An 18,957-nucleotide genomic window follows, 5' to 3' on the forward strand; every position below is an offset into this window, starting at 1 on the left:
ACCATCGCTTACGTAAACGAAAAATCTCTATGATGACACTACAAAGAAAAGGGAGAGAGAGAGGCTGCGCTACAAGACCTACGTTAAGGGGATCTGACGTGGTCAGGAAGGTTAGGAGAGGCTTTCTGAGCTGAGATCAGGGAGAGTCACAGGAGATGAAACAAGAAGACAAGGATGGGCTGCAGAACAGCAGCTGCAAGGCCCTGTGGTCAGGTTCCAGGAGTCCTGCAGGAACAGGGTGGAAGCCAAGACAGCGGGAGGCCCAGAGGGAAGCAGAAAGCGACACAAGCAAGAGTCTGAAGGAGGGCAGGGGCCAGACCACCCGGCCAGAAAACAACAAGGGGTCCCGAGCCAGGGAAGGCACAAATCAGCTCCAGGCCACTCTGGGAGCTGCATCTCGGAGGGCAGGAAATAAAACGGGGAAATTCCTTCACCACAGGGGCCCAGGTCTCCCGAGGGTGGAGCAGACCTGCTCACAGCTCCAGGCCCAGAGCTAGAAGAAGAGGAGGAGCTCCTAAAGCCCGGGTAGGGAAGGTCCAGCCCGGGGCCATTCAAGGTCCACAAAATCCTTTGGTCTGATCCTGTCAAAGCAAACACTGGCCAGACTCTGAAACTCAGTAAATATACAGCCAGCAAAGTTTAAGCTGATAACTGTGATATTATAAATATCCAAAAGGCCCTTGGCAGGAAAAGGTTCCCCACCCATGATTTAAAGGAAAAAAAGTCCAAATTCAAGACAGTGAGGGGCAGAAAGGATGGAGAAGAGGACGTCAGGATCAGAAAACATCCTCCTGGCCCTGGGAAGCCCACCAGCACCCAGGACAGCTCTGGACAAACATGAGTGCAAAGACAGCCCAAAGCCCTCCCTACAGATTGCCATGACGTCACACTCCTCCTCCCAAAGGTGGGGCAGAGCAAGCGACATCATGGAAACGACAGTGGCTTTAGATCAGCAGACTGAGACCAAGGATCGGGGTTTGAGTCCTGGCTCTGTACCCCACTGGCCGCATGACCTCAGAGATCACTTTCTCAGAACCTCCATTTCCTCTCTGCCTTTTTTTTTTTTTTTTAAGATTATTTATTTGAAAATCAGAGTTAGAGAGAGAGAGCGAGAGAGGGAGAGACAGAGAGAGATCTTCAATTCTCTGGTCCATTCCCTAGATGGCTGCAAAAGCTGGATCTGGGCCAGGCCAAAGCCAGGAGCCAAGCACTCCATCAGGTCTTTCAGCTGGGCAACAGGGACCCACGGACTTGGGCCACCTTCTGCTGCTCTCCCAGGCATGTCAGCAGGGGGCTGGATAAGAAGCAGAACAGCCGGGTCTTGAACCGGTGCCCCCATGTGGGAGGCTGGCGTTCTAAGTGGGAGCTTAACCCTGTTGCACAACACCTGCCTCTCAACTTCCTCCTTTCTGGAAGAAGGAAGACTGAATCCAACATTATGATAGAGGACAAAAAGGGATACTGGAAAGTATAAAAGGTAAAATAAATGTGACAAATGAATACAGTCCATCATGGTATCGAGGTCCTAATTAGCGCTCATTAAGTGGCAGGCCCTGTCCCAAGTTCATTTCCATGGCCTCAGATACATCTGTGAACTCATACACACCCGTGAACAACCTAGTGGGGCATTTCCTATCTGGGCTTCCAAACCTCTGCCATAACTGGTCCCCACCTTGCACTTTCAAGTATGAGAAGATAGGGGTACCGAAACTACAAGAGAGTTCTTCATTAAAGGTTTGGGGAAACACAACATAAAAAGCTCCAAAATAAAGACCGAGGGGGAGAGCGATTCAAGGATGCTGGTTTCTCAAGGACTAAAAGCTCCACTTGCAGAACGCAGGCCCCACCTCCACTGCCACTGCATGAAAAGCAGGGGGCCCCATTCACGCAGTGTCTCGTTTCCCACTGCCTCTCATCTCTCCACGTGACGATATTAAAATATGTCCGCCTTCCTGGGATTCTCTGCAAGTCAACCCCTCCTCTGGCGAGAATCATGACAAGGGCTTTGCTACTGCTCAGATACAGGGAGGGAACACAGATGCTGCCAACCTCCTTTACCATGGCTCAAGGACAAGAAAGCTGGAAGGAAAACTGGGAGCGGAAGAGAGCAGGGGCCTAGCACAGGTAAGGAATGCAGCACCTGATGTCCTGGCCACAGGAGGTGCAATGCCACAGCCGGAGCTCTTCACCTCTCCACGCCGTCGCCACACACAGGCAAACCTGACACGTGCACAGAACTGCACCACAGAGAAGAGCAGGCATGGAACGCTTACAGAGGACCATAGCGAGGCACCACTACAAAATCATTTATGCTAAGAACAGAACCACAGAAATGATTCTGAGCATAATGTAAATATTTTCTACTAAAAACACTAAAATCTCTAAAGGGAGATTGAAACTCCCATTGAAACTTGGGGGTCAGGGGACTCTGGGGTTCATTTCAACCAATAGGGCAAAAATAAGGTTAATGACTTCCTTGTTTTTAACTGACAAAGGCTAATGGCTTCTAAGGTCAGGTCATTAAAAGGCAATGCAGGGTCTGCGTCAGCTGCTAGAGCATGCACTCCTGAAAACCTGCAGCTGCCCTGAAGCCACGGAGCTGTCAGGAAGCCCGAAGGAGGCCATGGAGAGACCCGACAGACAGGCCCTGAGGTCACCCCGGGACAGCGGGAAGAGGCAGACAAGGAGAGCAGGCGAGGGGAGGAGCTGTATCTGGCCAGCCTCGCACTGCGTCAGACCCTCTTCATTACAGCTCTAGCACCAGATGATGGGACCTCACGAGAACCTGCAAGCCCCCTGAATCCCTGACCCACCAAAACCGCAAGACACACTGAAATGGCGAGGTTTTAAACATTGCTACATTTAGGACTAACTTGTAGTGAAGCAACAGGTAAGAACAACAGAAGCATCAGCTGGGAGCCTGCATTGTGGTGTGGCAGGTTAAGCAGCCATCTGCAATGCTAGCATCCTCTCTGAACACCAGCTCCACTGCCACTCAGCTCCCTGCTAGTGCCCCTGGGAAAGCAGTGGACGATGGCCCCGCCACCCACACGGGGGATCCAGATGGAGTTCCAGGCTCCTGGCTTCAGCCTGGCCCAAGCTCAGGCCCAGGCCAGCAAACTTAAGATTTCTCTCCCTCTCTCTCTGCTCTATTTCTCCCTCTCTGTCTGTAACTATGTCTTTCAAATAAATAAATATTTAAAAAATTAAAAAGAACGGTCAGCTGGCAGTCCTGTGGATATGGAGTATGAGTGGCATGAACCAGTTCCACAGAATGAGGTCATCTACGACATGGCAGCGTGTGAAAACACTGCACACACTTGACAGTGTACACGTGTGGAATATATGAAAATTTCTCAACTACAGCTCCTAATAGAACTCAGAACTAACAATTCTCTTATGTTCATCATTCTTCAAAGGCACATTGCCTCCTGGAGCTGCTGTATAAAAATTGGCAATAACAGTGAAAGACTGGCATTGTGACTTTACAAGCCTATTAGAATCACTGTTCACAGATATTAGCCAAGCAAATCAAGCATGAAATTAAAACATGAACTCACCCCCTTTCCTCCTGACTTCTGGTCAAACGGCACCATGCTGATCTGCTTGGAATCCCGCTGATACGTACAGTAGTGCTTCACCCAGGAAGTTCCAAAGTGACCTGCAAGGAAAGGCTCCCCGTGAAACACCTGTGCTTGTCCGCCCCATGCTGCACCTCGTTAACTGAAGCATCACACAGCAGCACCCACCTGCCCTCGGATCACCTTCGGGGCAATATATTCTCCACCCCAGCTAGCACCACACAGATGGAAATCCCATCCCACAGGCTGCAAAGGGAACCAACCCAAGGCTTTCCCCCAGGGACCAGAGACTGTTTCCCACTCCTGCAACATTGTAAGCCGGTCTTACAATACAAGGGAAGAAGAGGTTCCCTGGGGAAATTAATTCACATTCCCCTCATCAGACTCCACGTGCTATTTCCGTGCTGTTCCCTATTTCCGTGCTGTTCCCTGACAGGAGGATGACTGAGGGATGAACGGAGGACGCCTCCTCCAACTGCCGTCACCGTTCCCATCTGTGTGATGACATCACACTCCCCCCACGGCTGCTCTTCGACTCTGCGCACAGACCTCAGGGGCGCTGACCTACTTCCCAAACCCACATGTCTGCTTGACTGAGCTCAAGAAGATCTGAAAAGCAGCCAAGGAGCCCTCAGAGACGCCACAGATGCAGAAAGGAAGTGACTACGAGTGCCCGCGCGCAATCTAAGCAGGCTGTCCTTCGAAATTCTCCCTTGGGAAGGAGGAAAACGCTATGAAATCAAGTTCTTACCACACCTCCGATTTTACTCAGTGCGGGGCCAATTCTTTTAACAAAGGAGCATTAGGAAGAGAAGGCACTGTCAGCCTAAAAGGACCTCGGTCAATACTAGTTCTGGAAGCTTATAGCGATCATATAGCAGATACAGTTAAATTTGAAAAAAATAAAAATAAAAATCATGAAGAGCATTAGCAAGGATGTAATAATTATTAATGGTATAACTGCCAATCACAGATGCTGGATGTCACTTAGTAAATGTGGACAATGCAGCAAGTGCTTCCATGGGGGCATCAAGGACAAATGAAATCAACAATCACCCGAAGCCCAGAGCTGTGACATAGTTAGGCCAGGCCTCCCCTGAGGGGCAGGCAGCCCATATGGGCGCCCACTCGTGTCCCTTCTGCCCATCTTCTAATCCAGCTCTTTGCTTATGGCCTGGGAAAGCACTGGAAGATGGCTCAACTGCTTGGGTCTCTGCACTCACATGAAGACCTGAAAGAAGCTCCTGTCTCCTGGCTTCAGATCGGCTCAGCTCTGGGCACTGTGGTCATTTGGGGAGTGAACCAGAGGATGAAAGATGTTTCTCTCTGTCTCTCCCTCTGTCTATAATTCTACCTCTCAAACAAATAAAATAAAATCTTTTTAAAAAAATCATCTGAATGCATTCTCCTTGCTGGTGGAAAAAATTCTAATGTGATAGCACGACAGAAAGATTGCAAAAATGCATGAGCATGGACAAACTGAGCATCAAGCTAAACAAAGGGCATTAGCAGATTATAGATAAGTCGATAAAACAGGAATGCACAAGTCCATACTGATGACGGAAAAAATGGATGGATGGACGGACAGGGGGACAGGGGGACAGGAAGAGAAACTGGAAGGAAGAGAAAGGATGGCATTTCCCTATAGTAACAGAAATAAATAACAACTAGAAAATTTCCTCCTTGCAACCATCAGAGAAATGACCAGTTCAGGCAAAGACTGTCAATGGACACTAAATCTATGGGGGAAAAACATGGTCAGAGGATCTTAGGGTAGCAACGTACAGATGGCTATTTAGTTACAAGGGCAAAACAGCGACTGTACCATGGAGAAATTCACATCACCACTGAGGAGCAGACGGACAGCACACGCATCAGACCACTGTCCCAGAGACACACACAGTGTTGCTTAAGTGGGATTGCACCAGGGAGGCATAACCTCAATCTAATCATGAGCACACTCTGAGGAAGACTCCTTAAAGGGACTGGCCTGCGTCCTTCCAACACATCAACGTCCTCAAAGGCAGTGAAAGGCAAAGGAACCAGTGCACAGTAAAGGAGACAGAAGCCATGGCAACGAACATCGATATGCATATGAGATACTGTCCTGCAGGAAAGCAAAATGCTTCACAGCAGTGTTACAGGCAACACTGGAATATGCCAGAGACCAGCTCCAGCCAGTCCAGGGGTCCCAAGGTGTGAGAGGTGTCGGTGCTCGAAGAAATGAGAGACACACTCACAGCAACGCTGATGGCATGGCTCTGGCTCTCGAGCACCAGACTTCATTTTTATATTCTAAGTCACATAATGATTCTTTCTACTTACAAGAACAAGTCTGTGGTCCACTTTCATCTAGTTACAATTTCTTTGATTTTCAAGGGCATATTCAGAGCATGGGTTACAATCACAGGTGCGAGACAACGATATTCAAGGGCATGTTCAGAGCATGGGTTACTATCACAGACAGGTGCAAGATAACAGGCTGCCCACACAAGCCAAGACCTGGAGTGCTGCTGAGCTATGCAGAAATTGGCTACACAAGCTAGAATATTATCTTCCTAATCTAATCTTTACTAGAAGCCCCATGTTCAAAGCAGGCCCCTTTTTTAAATGTATCCCCTCTTTTGCAGTTCTTTCTGTAATTCTTTAATTTTTTTATTGTACTTATCTAAAAGTTCACTTAGATCTATTCCACAGTTTTGACATCCCAAGCATTGTTGTATTTGTAGCACATATTGAATTAAAGCTTCAATAACATTTATCTTTATTCTAGTGGGAAGTATATACCAGGGAACCCGTTGCCTTTTAATTATTTTCCACAAACAGTTCAACCTTGCGTAAAGCATTAACCCCTTCTCCTACACTAACATTCTGCTTGATTAAAATTCTGCAAAGCAATGGACATTTTGGGGATTACGAGACTAAGCGTTCTTCCCTAAGAATAGGAATACAGCAATCATTAGCAGGGCTACCAGGAAGCTCTGGCTTTCTTATGCAGAGTGTAGTTCCCAACAATCCTAAAACCACCAAGAGGACCGCAGCTGTCTTTCTCGTGCCTTGCTGAGACAGACCTTCTAGCTGTGTCCTTGTCAGCCAGCTGAAGTTGCCTTGGCCTCGCCAGGAATACGGAATGGAATTAAGATTAAATAGTGTATCAGTAGGTCCAGTGTTGTGCTGCAACAGAAAGTGGCCACCTGCAACACTGGCATCCCATCTGGGTGCCATTTTGAGACCCGGCTGCTCTACTCCTGATCCAGCTCCCTGCTAATGCACCTGGGAAAACAGCAGAAGATGACCCAAGTGCCTGGGCCCCTGCACCCAATGGGAGACCTGGATGAAGCTCCAGGTTCCTGGTTTTGGCCTGGCCCATCCCTGGCCATTGCAGCCATTTAGGGAGTGAACCAGCAGATGGAAGATCTTTCTCTATCTTTCAAATAATGAAATAAATTAAAAAAAAAATAAGTGTATCAGTTATCAATCCCCTGGATGCAGTTACATGAAAGAATAGCCATATTCTTAGAAAATTTGCACTAAAGGAACATGATATGCAACCTGTTCTCCAAGGGTTCAGGGAGTGTATATGTGTGTGTGTGTACGCACACGCGTGCGCGCATGCATGTAGGTGGGGGCTGGGCAATTGTGCACCCAATATAGGAAGAACGGTGTAACTGTGCTGACATGTTCAAAACTAGTTACATCTAGTAATATTACAATGTGACCTACATAATTTTTCCAATTTTTTGACATTATTTCCAAATAAATTATGAAAAATTGCACAAAATTTTTGAAAAAAAATAAGCTATGCTCCCACGACACTTGTCCCCCCTGGATTATTCTGTTAGGAAACCAAAAAGAGGCTCTAATGGTGATAAACACATGAACTTGGAAGAACACATGAAGGGATGAAGAAAATCGCTGAATGGAATGTGACAACACAAAAAAGCAACATTGCTTTCCTATATGTAAGTGAATGCTGTTAATACATAAGGCATTCTAAATGTGCACCAAGCTAAATGTTTGCAATCTTGAAAATATAAATAGACCTAAAACCATCTTTGAGTAGGACTTCAGTAGGCAAAACTGGGGTCACCTTCTGTGTAGGCCTACATGACACCTGCAACTAAAGTTGCTTCCATTTCTTCCAAAGGTCCACAGCTCTTTCCCGTAAGGGTCAGTGACTTAAAATCTTGGTCACAGCTGATACCTCCAACCCCACTACTGCCCTCATTGTCACAAGCGAACAATCTGAAGACCAAGCAAATTCGTGGGTAATCAACACACAGAATCATCAGTAAAATCATGTATTTCTATTCTATTCCATGAGCGAAGACACTGCCCAATTCTAAATCAGGAGTACATCCAAGAACACAAAGCTGCCACACATCTGGGAGGAGCATTGAGCTCTCCTAAGAAAGCAGAGGAGGAGACTAGAAAAAGAACGACTCATTAAAAAAATATATTCACTTTCTTTCATTCCTACATTAAATCTGAGAGAGCTCCCCGGAAGAGCACAGCCCCATCACAAAGCCCTCTCTCTCCAGACCTGACACACAGATGCGTGGAGGCACTAAAAGCCCCACATTCGCAGCACCTGGCATCTCTTCCCCTGACCTCATTCTCAGGAGTGCAAAGGCTTGTTCTAAGCTGTCGCTTCTACCTTTCTTAAATGTCACGGGCTGGAAAGAAGGGCGGTGAGAAGAGGGCAAGGACCCAAGTCCTAACCGCTGGGGCCTCGCTGAAACAGCTGTCAGAAAAGAGTAACGCTGCTGGAGATGAGGACCCTGATGGACGGCGCCGTGCAGCGGGCAGGACCTCTTCAAGGCTGCGCAGCTCAGGATGTGGGATGTGAGACCACGCAAAGGACAGAGGATCGTCGAGAGCCCAGCGATGCCAGGGAGAGAAGCATCTCAGGGAATCCCAGCTTCCCAAGGGGACTCCGAATATGTCACTTGAGGGAGACAAATCAGTGGACACCACCTTTCCCTATAGAAACTGAAGCACAAGATCACTGACTGCCCTTCAGACCCAGACCCATGTTAACGCAGGCCGGGCGCTGCTGGACGTGCCCTCCGCCTTGCGGGCAAGGGGCCCAGTGCACGCCAAGTGGTCAGTGCAAGCACTTACGTTTCTCCTGCACGTAGAGGTACCCTTCCATGGTGTACGGGCTGATGGTCTTGTGCTCAAGGGGATTCTCCTTCATCTTCCTCATCAGGGACTCCACTTCTGACCTGGTGCCTTCAAAGCGATTTCTTGTCTGGAATGAGTGAGAGGGATCTTATTGCAATGAAGCAATGAAACTTCTGACCAGCCATTCAGAAACTCAACCTGAGAGAGAATGCACGTTCAGCCTTCCAGGGATGGGGCAAACATTCATTCCTGAGTTTTGTATGTTGGTGTTCAAGTCCTATGCCAGAATGACTCTCAAACTCTAGCAATCATCAAAGCCATCTAGGCAACTTACAGAAAATGCAAATGCCCAGGCCTCACGCCCAGATACCAATTTAGTTTCTTAGACGCTGAAATGTGAGCTCTGAATAAGCATCCAAAGTGATTCTGTTGCAGAAGGGCCAGGGGTCTTCATGCCTTCAGACCTGCATGAAACTCCTGCACTCAAGGCAAAAGGGGAAGGGGCCACAAGCCAGGCCCCCCGGCCTCTATTCAGACCCACCATGAAGACCCATCCTAGCTCCAGGGCCCTGGGGGCACTGATGAGGCCTCGCCATCCTGCTACCCTCACCCTGGCCCAGCTGTTTCTGTGCCACTGCCCCCAGTAAAACTGCTGCACCAACATCTCTGTTGCAGAGATGGCCCCGGGAGGAACCCAGCCTGAGGGAAGCCCTGCTTTGTGAAACCTCCCCGACACTCTGCGACTTCCTGCTCATGACACAGGGGACAGGGCAGCTCCTGGCTCCTAACAACTATGCCACACAAGCACACAGACATACCCGGGCTTGTTTCCTACACAGTCACCCTGCAACAAAGACAAGAGGAAGACTAACAGGGCTCAGCATGCAGTGAAGGTGAGCACTGGAGCCCAAGGAACTGCTCTTAAAAGCCCCACGCGGGATTCTCTGCACAGAGACCTAGTGTTATAACTGGGGAGAGGAGACTGGGAGCAGAGGACACTGGCTGGGATTTCCAGTGAGCCTTCCTAGGAGATGGATTAAGAGCACATCCTTTAAGCAGGAGGCCAGCACGGGCCCCCCACCCCCATCCCCTGAGCACACACTCTAAAATGTCAGGCAGCCAAATGCACAGAGGGAGGCTGGGCTGGACTGGGCGGGATTTCCACTTCCCAAGGAAATCCTGACTGTGATGCGACAGATCTCCAGCAAAATGGGCAGCAGCACATCCGAGAACATACAGAACATAAATAGGGCTTTGAAATAATAAAGAGCAGGTGTCTGACCCGGGCCACCCTCAGAACACCTGTCCCCTGCTGCCCTCCAGACCCAGGCAAGACCCACCCGGCCCCCCTGCATTCCAGGCCACGTGGGTGGGCTCCCTGGCAACCAGACCCACACTTGTTTTTCCCTTTGCTTACCCAGAGAAAGGAAGCCCATCCCTCTGCCCACTCACGTTCTGAATGCTGATGGTCAGCTGTGTCTTGAAGTCGCCAAAATCCTTGGCCAGCTCGTAACCGTGGTGATAGAAAGTGAAGAGGCCCTGCAGGAAGGCCAGCAGCTGGAACGGAGGAAGGTGCAGTGAGACGGGCAGGCTGAAAGGGGACACTGTGTGGGTGTATCTGAGCTCCCGACGCTGTTGCGAAAACCGAGAACACAGCAGCAAGAACGGGCGAGCAAGTGCTGCGCACCCCTTGTGCGCCAGGCACTGTGCGCTCCTCGGCTCCACAGCACTCTCAGACAGCCAACGACCTAAGGACCACTGCAGCCCTCGCTTCACCAGCGAGGAAGCAGGTTCAGGGAGGTTAATGAGCACCTCGCCCCGAAACACCCAGTGAGCAGCAGCCAGGATTCCAAACCAGGTCTCCTGGGTGGCAGCACCGCTGCTCCCGCCCTGTGAGCCTTAACACTTGCTCAGAACATCAGGTCTTCAGAAACCAAAGACCAGAGCTCTGGCTCGGCTTCCGCTCTGCCATTATTTATTTATTTGTTCTTTAAAGATTTATCTATTTATTTGAAAGTCAGAGTTACACAAAGTGAGAATGAGAGGCAGAGAGGGGTCTTCCATCCACTGGGTCACTCCCATGATGGCCACATCAGCCAGAGCTCAGCTGATCCAAAGCAGGAACCAGGAGCTTCCTCTGGGTCTCCCACGAAGGTGCAGAGGCCCAAGGATGTGGGCCGTCTTCCACTGCTTCCCCTGGCCATAGCAGAGAGCTGGATCAGACGTGGAGCAGCCGGGTCCTGAGCCGGCGCCCATATGGGATGCTGGCACTGCAGGTGGCATCTCTACCCTGCTACACCGCAACACCGGCCCCCTGCCCTGACATTTATAATAGACGGTGATCCCGACGCAGAGCACAGGCGAGAAGGAAGCCACCGTGTTCTGAGTGCGCAGTCTACCTGGCAGAGGCAGGCACAGAAATTCACCCAGATCAGACTCCAGCCGACGTGTGTTTCTGTGCTTTCCCCAAATTACCCAGAAGCCAACACGGGACCTCCTTTAGTTAATTATTCCCATGCTGCCCCCCCTTCAGGTACGCGGGCTTCCCTGCATTCTCAGGCTACCCAGTGAGCTCACTCGCTATTTAGTGTTGTCCTTGGTGAACAGTGAAACATCCGTCCACCCCAATCCTTGTATACTGAAAAACTATCCATGTCCCCACCGGGAGCCCCCTCCAGCCTTTGCTTCTCCAAACTAAACAATGTCCCCACAACATCTGTCCTCGAGCTGAACCCAACCCCTCCACTGCTGTGCTCTCCTGGCCCCTCCAGCTGCCTGTGAGGAAAGGAACACAGCCAGAGCCCATGCCCCGTTAACTCTGCCTTTCAAATAAATAAGCAAAAAAAGACCAAAACAAAAAACAAACAAACAAACAAAAAGACGTATTTATTTATTTTAAGAGCTACAGAGAGAGAGGGAGAGAAACAGAGAGGCCTTCCATCTGCAGGTTCACTCCCCACATGACCACCAATGGCCAGGACTCAGCCAGGCCAAAGCCAGGAGTTAGAAGCTTCTTCTGGATCTCCCATGTGGGTGGTAGGGACACAAGCCCTTGGGCCATCTTCTGCTGCTTTTCCTAGGCCGTTGGCAAGGAGCTGGATCAGCACTGGAACAGCCTGGACATGAACCAGTGTCCATATAGGATGCCAGCGTCACAGGCAGTGGTTTAACCCACCACACCACAGCGCCAGACCCTGCCTCTTCTGATTAGCAGCCCCAATATTCACCGAAAAAGGATGTGGATCTCATCCCACACACCCACCCCACGCTCTCACCTGGCTTACAGCAGCGATGGTAGGCACCACGGCCAAGTGGCACTCTCTCTAAGCTCAGAGTGGTGACCTGTCTTCAGGTTAAGTCACATAACCAGCCGAGTTTGTCAAAGAGCTCTGGGGACTGGTGTTGTGGCACAGCAGATATAGCTGCCAGGCTGCTCTACTTCCAATCCAGCTCCCTGCTGATGCACCTGGGAAAGCAGAAGATGGCCCGAGTACTTGGACCCCTGCCACCCACGAGGGAGACCTGGACAGCATTCCAGGCTCCCATCTTTGACCTGTCTGAGCCCAGGCCATTGTGGTCATTTGGGGACTAAACAAGCAGATGGAAGATCCCTCTATATATAACTCTGCCTTTCAAATAAATACATCTTTAAATAAATAAATAAAGAGTTGTGCACTGAGAAATCAGATAAACAATATAGTACTGTGACATCCCTCTGCCACTGTCCCAGCCACTTCTGTCCCCTTGGATTCTCATGGGAGGTGGGGAAGCAGGCGTCAGGGGCATTGTGGTTGTCAAGGCACCTAGTGGAACCATACACAGATCCCTAACACAAATCAGCGAGTGAGTGAGAACCACAGAGTCACCACAGGCTTCCAATGCCAAGAACTCTCTTCTGTGAAGAGGACCAAAGCCTCCACACTTCATCTACATGAAACTCTCTGGCCTGGGTGGCCTCAGGGACAGAGCAGAAGGGGCTCTTCATGCTCAAGGCAGTCCGGTACTCACAGTAAGAACCCTCATTTCCTCTTCTTATCTCTGCCCTCCCTGCTGGGCCCCGTCACTGTCTGAGGCCCTAGCTCACCCCTGCGTGAGGATAACGCAGAAAACAAGGAGCTCAATTCTTAGGCCATTCCTCCCATGAACTCTGATCTGTGCAGAAGGGCCTGTCTCTCTCAGGCTCATTCAGTACTCTCAACCAGCCCACTGAGAAGACGCCACTTGGGCAGACAAGCAAAGGTTCCAAAAGCAAGAGAGTTGCTAACATTAATTTCCATATGCATGTCCTTTGGTCTCCCGCCCTGATCGTCCACAGGGGAAACGATGCCTTACTGGTACTGCGGCCCACTTCTGCCTCCCTGCCCTCCCCCAGACCCTCTGAACCTTGGCACCTACATCACCTGCAGGAAATCAGAGTCCAGGCCTTAGGACCCCACAGACAGAGGATTCGGCTGCCGTGAGGAAAGGCTTCTGCCGCAGCCCACCTGGCCGTCAGCTCAGAGAGCTCAGCGCCTCCACCAGGCAACCACAAAATCCCAGGCTGGGTAAGGCGGGCCTCCCTGCCCACCTCGGGCTCCCACCCATCCCGCTGGTCCTCAGAGGGGAGCCGCGAGCACCACGGACTCCTCCTTCCTCGCTGACCGTGGACACCATTTACTTTATTTAAAACAAAGGTGCCACTGTTGCCATTGTTCTGGCTGCCCATTAGACCAGAGCAACTGTCACGTATTCAGCCGTGTTCCCTCAGACACACAGGTAAGCCCCAACTCCCAACATCTGAGAATGAGATTTTATTGGCAAATGGGGTCTTTACGGAGACAATCAAGTTATAAAATACGGTGATTAGGGTGGGCCCTAATGCTTTCAGGAGCACAACACGGCCATGTCCTCATTAACCTGGACACAGACAGACACAAACAGAGGGAAGCCGTCCATGTGAAGAGGGAGGACGGGCACGATGCACCCAAGGGGACCTCATAAAGCTTATGGAAGATGAAATCAAAATGTCAGTTAAAAAATCTAAAATCTATTCACACAAGAGGTCTTCAGAAAGTTCATGGAACATGAGTATTATAAAACAAAAGAAACTAAGCATGTATCTTACAAAGACTCTGCACCCAAATCAACTCATCTTTTACTTCCATTTTCTGGTGAACTTTCTAAACCTTTCTATCAACCAAGGAATGCCACCAATGGCCAGCAAAGGGCCAGAAGCTGGGGAGAGGACAGAGCCTCTCCTCCCAGGTGTCAGAGGGAGCATGCCCCTGCCAACACCACACCTCACACTCTGGCCTCTCCAGCTGGGACACAAGATTCCCACCCAGTCTGGAGAACTCCTTTCAGCAGGCCTGGTACACACAGCTACCAGGTAGCACTCACTGACACGGCAGACAGTAGGGCAGCCGAGCCACCAAGCTCCCTCAACTCGGTCTTCCCGGGAGACACTGATGATACCCTGGGCGGTGAAGACCATGCACATCCCTGACATAACATAAGCACTGCGGAGCTGGGCGGCAAGAAACAGGTTCACCTGGCCTGACGCGGAAGACGTGCTGTGGTGCAGGCCAGACCGGAGAGGGGAGAGGCCCAGGGCAAGGAGGAAGGAGGAGAGAAGGAAGCTGGAGGACAGGGGAGGAAGGAATGGCACCAAGAAATCCTTGGGGCCCACACCTTAAAGATGAGGAAACATAACGACGTCAGGTGGACACAAATCAGGTCTGTACGGGATGCCTGACGATTTCCCAGCAGAACTCTCACAGACCTGTCCTTGAGTGATGAGAGCAGTGACTGGGAGCACCGAAGGGTGCAGGACTCTGGGGAAGCTGCCCCCGGGGCTTTTCCGCTGAAGACTTGGCTAATTTTCTCAGAACACTCTCTTGGTAGAAGTACACATTATCATTCTTGGGCCCTCCAGGGAGTCAACAGCCAGCCCCCTGAGCATCCCGAAACACTGTTACCATGGCCTCTGCACATGACCAGCTCACTTCTGCCCGGGCTGAGCCACTGCGGCCACTGGGCAGCCACTGCCTCGACTGCACTTTGTCTTCAGGATCATCGAGATTTCCACGTCCTGCTTCAGATTCTCCATCTCACTTGTTCAACATTTCCACCCCAAGCTCTGCTCTCGTCTGCAGCTGATCTGGGCTCTACTCTCGTCTGTGGCATCAACTGAGAGGAAAGTGTTCCGTTTTGATTTATCAGTCACGATTACGTACGCCCAACCCACTGAGACGTCCACGGTGTTGGCTATTGTTTCTGCTGTCAAGTGCGGATGCTCTTCCATTCGCGCATGAACAAGATCAATTTGCCCTTGGAAATTCACGCGGATGCTTTGTTCCCGCAGGCTTCATCTCCTGCATCATCTCGTCCCTTCTTCAAAGGAGACATCCACTTAAAAACCACAGAGTTCTTGGGGCATTATTGCCATAAACGTCCCATAAGGCATCAATGATTTCACCATCCTTCCACCCAAGCCTCCCTATCAATTTGAGGCTTGTTCTTGCTTGACTCTTTACAGAATGCCATTATCTGACAGGCTCTCTGGAAACCAATGTCTAATCCTTCCAAGAACCTCAAACTAGCCATGCTTAGTCGCTGGTATAACAAGTCACTAAGAGCATATTTTGGTCCCAAAAAACATTTTGAAATGTATGTATAGCATTTTTTTAAAGATTTTATTTATTTATTTGAGAGGCAGAGTTACAGACAGTGAGAGGGAAAGACAGAGAGAAAGGTCTCCCATTGGCTGGTTCAATCCCTAAATGACCGCAACAGCTACAGCTCAGCTGATCCAAAGCCAGGAGCTTCTTCTGGGTCTCCCACAGGGGTATTGGGGCCTGAGTACTTGGGTCACCTTCTACTGCTTAGCCAGGCCATGTTTGAGAGCTGGATCAAAAGAGGAGCAGCTGGGACTAGAACCAGTGTCCATATGGGATGCCTGCGCCACAGACAGAAGACTAACCCACTGCGCCACAGTGCTGGCTTTTCCATGAACTCATCGCAGAGCCCTTGTATTCAGATCACAAAAGGTTAATTAAGGCTTTAAAGGAATTGGCTGGGAGTGGAATCCTAAGATCATAATTCCCACATAGTAAAAGATCCTATTATCAGATTCCAAAGCCAATGGGAATCCTGACAAAACTACTAGCAAATCTATATGCCAAAGAAACATCCCACAGATATAAAAATTAGAACTGAAATACAGGGACCAGCCTCAGCTTATGACACTGGCACCTCACATCAAAGCACTATCCAACTCCCACCTGCTCCACTTCTGATCCAACTTCTTGTTAATGCACCTGTGAAACCAGTGGAAGATGGCCCAAGTCCTTGGGCCCCTACCACCTACATGGGAGACTCCAGATGGAGTTCCAGGCTCCTGGCTTCAGCCTGGCCCAGCTCCAGCTGTTGTGGCCATTAGGAGAGTGAACCAGCAGACAGAATCAATCAATCTCTCTGCCTCTCTTTCTCTGCCTTTCAAATAAATAAAAACAAGTTTAAAAAAACAAAAAAAACCAGAAATGGAACACAGCACTCCCTACTGAAAAACAATGATCATTTTCTTTCCTTTCCTTACATTCTTATTTGCTTAAGAAAAGCACCCTTCCCTACAACTAGGCAGATCCTCCTTTGAGGACAGCCCAGGCGAGATCAGCGAATCGAGGCTGCAGTGCGGCCTGAGAAGCCCAGGGCCTGCTCAGGCGCTCAGCCGAGGCCCGTGGGCCACGCTCATTCCTCTGGAATCTTCCTGCCTCGACTTCCACACACCAGGGCGGCCACAGCAGGGCAGAGCAGCAGCCCCATGTCTGCCCCAAACCACAACCAGGCTCCTGGGCCTGAGCTGAAGCCAGACTCTGCCCGCCCTGGGACAATGCCCAAGCCTGGGTTGCAGCAAGGTCCCCTCAGCAGAACCCCTCTGCTGCTCTGGTCCTAAGGAACCCACGGTGAGCCACTGCCTTCTAACGCCTGCCTGAGCGGAGGAGGGGCTCTGCGCACGGGGGCACCGCGAGGACGGCACCACTTCCTCGGGCAGCGACGACATCTGGGTTATTTGTGGGAGAAAGGAAGGGTGGGAGAGTCCAGAGTAACCACACTTCACAGCGAGCTGCCGGTTCCTCCCTGCTGGCCTCCCACTCCCAGTGCAAACAGCAGACCACGGAGCAGCAGGCAGCGAGAGGAAGCCGCCTCCGCCGACTGCTCTGCTGCCCCTGCTGTGGCTGTAGAGGAGAGGCTGCTGGGAGAGGCCGGGGTGGCCGAAAAAGACAGAGCACCAGGGCTCTCAGCCTTTCCATCCCAACCGGGAGCCCTGCGTCATCCACGGGGCAGTGGGAGTGCAAGGTGAAGGCGGGGGTGTAGGGCCAGCATCCACGCCGGACAGGTACTCACAGGCTCCACGAACTCGAACATCTTGCGCTCCTGGACTTCCTGCACCTTGAAGACGTACTCCAGCGACACCTCGTAGAAATGCTGCCGGACCAGGTCCACTTGGCTGTCTGCCTACACACGGGACAGGACCGAAAAGTCAAGTCACTTTCCCAGGACAGCATTCGTAAAGAGGCCAGACAACCAGCTCTGGTGAGGGCTCACGAAAACGAGAAAGAGAGCACAGCACGGAAGTAACAGTCACAGTCAGCTGCGCACGGACCGGGCCCCGGGCCTGCAGCTGGACGTCCACCGCTTCACCGACTCCTCACGAACGCTCATGGCCGACTCCTCGTTAAGCTCATATACCGGCACAGCATCTTCACGGCGAACGCACAGGAGGAAAACGAAGCACCCTGGCCTCAAGGAGCTTGACCAAGGTCACACAAGCTTGTCCACAGCCCAGCGGCTTCCATCCTGCCGGATCTCCTTCCAAGACCCTTGATCATCCTTCAGACGTTCTAGGTTCCTGTGTGGCCCCACACCCCGGAGCAGGCCTGGGGTCCACAGCAGACAGATTGTTCTTAATCAAAAAAGAAAACCTGCCGATGGCCATCCTCACCCGTCCTTCCTGATGTGAGAACAGGGCAGGGAACCTCGTAGAAGCTCAATTTTCTAAGAGGATGACAGAGTGACAGAGAGGGAGGGGAAGTCAGACAGAGAAAGAGATCTGCTCTCTGCTGGCTCAGTCCCCAGACGGCTGCTGGGCCAGGGCAGAGTCAGGAGCCAGGAACCCCAACCTGGTCTCCACATGCGTGGGTGGCAGGGGCCCAAACACTTGGGCCATCTTCCGCTGCCTCCCCAGGTGCATTAGCAGGTACCCGGATAGGAAGCACAAAAGCCAGGACTACCAACTGGCACCCTAAAAATGTCCTGGTTGCAAGTGCCACAGCATCAGCCCCAGAAGACACGTGGACATGAGCCCCGAGGATTTTCTTAGCTTCAAGGACCAACAGTCAGCTGACCCCTAGGAGGAACTGCCCCGCTCCCGCCGACTCTGCTCTTCCTCTGTGTATCTCCACGTCCAGGACCCCACCACAAGCGGGCCCAGTGACACCGGGGCTCTGGGACCTCGAGAAGGGGTAGCAGGAGGCTGTGCTGATGGGGCGTGGCTCCTAGCGGGGCGCTCTGGACCTGTCCACACAAGGCTGCGTCAGCTCACTCCTTCAGAGCACCTCATCACACTGAAAGCACACTCTGACCAAAGACCACAGTCAGCGGAGCTTTTCATACAAACAGACACCGCGCTGGCAGGAAACAAAGCGCTGCTTGCTTAGAAACCCTGGTATCCAAGGCCACTCTACACTGCCCTTTCCCAGGGCAAAGCTCCCGGAGGAGGCTGTCTTTCAAGTGTTCCTTTGTTAAGATTCCCCCAAGCGCAGGCTTCAGGCCTCGTGGTTAGGCTCCCAGTTGGGACACCTGCATTCCATATCACAGTACTTGGGTTCGAGTCCCTGCTGCACTCTTGATTCCAGCTTCCTGCTAATGCACACCCTTGGAGACAGCAAGGACAGCGCAGGCGACTGGGTCCCTGCCACCCTCGTGGAAGAAGTAGACTGAATTCCTGGCTTCCTGGGTTTGCCTGGCCCAGCCCCAGCCATTGAGGTCATCTGGTGGGTGAAACAGGGAATGGAAGCTCATCTCCCCCCTCCCCCTCCCCTCTCTCTCTCTCCCTCTTTCTTTTTCTCAAATAAAGATTCTTGCAAAGAAAAGAGACAGACCCCTTCCATTATACAAAGTCAACACACTGCTCCGACATCTGAACTCAGCAAATCACTCATTCATATTCAGCTAACATGAGCAGAAAGAAACTTCCTTCGTGGAGCTT

General features: G+C 51.1%; 1 protein-coding gene across 1 annotated transcript in view; it reads right to left on the reverse strand.

Annotated features, from left to right (window-relative positions):
• Window positions 1-18,957, reverse strand: part of ARHGAP26 (Rho GTPase activating protein 26) — a 440,213-nt gene that overhangs the window by 293,533 nt on the left and 127,723 nt on the right. The window contains exons 6-9 of the mRNA XM_062188919.1: window positions 17,094-17,204; window positions 10,161-10,265; window positions 8,706-8,835; window positions 3,561-3,661 (exon numbers count right to left, since the gene is read on the reverse strand). Coding sequence (XP_062044903.1) covers window positions 3,561-3,661; window positions 8,706-8,835; window positions 10,161-10,265; window positions 17,094-17,204 — 447 coding nt within the window. The remainder of the gene's footprint in view (window positions 1-3,560; window positions 3,662-8,705; window positions 8,836-10,160; window positions 10,266-17,093; window positions 17,205-18,957) is intronic.

Source organism: Lepus europaeus, chromosome 4, assembly GCF_033115175.1.
Source record: "Lepus europaeus isolate LE1 chromosome 4, mLepTim1.pri, whole genome shotgun sequence".
NCBI lineage: Eukaryota > Metazoa > Chordata > Mammalia > Lagomorpha > Leporidae > Lepus > Lepus europaeus.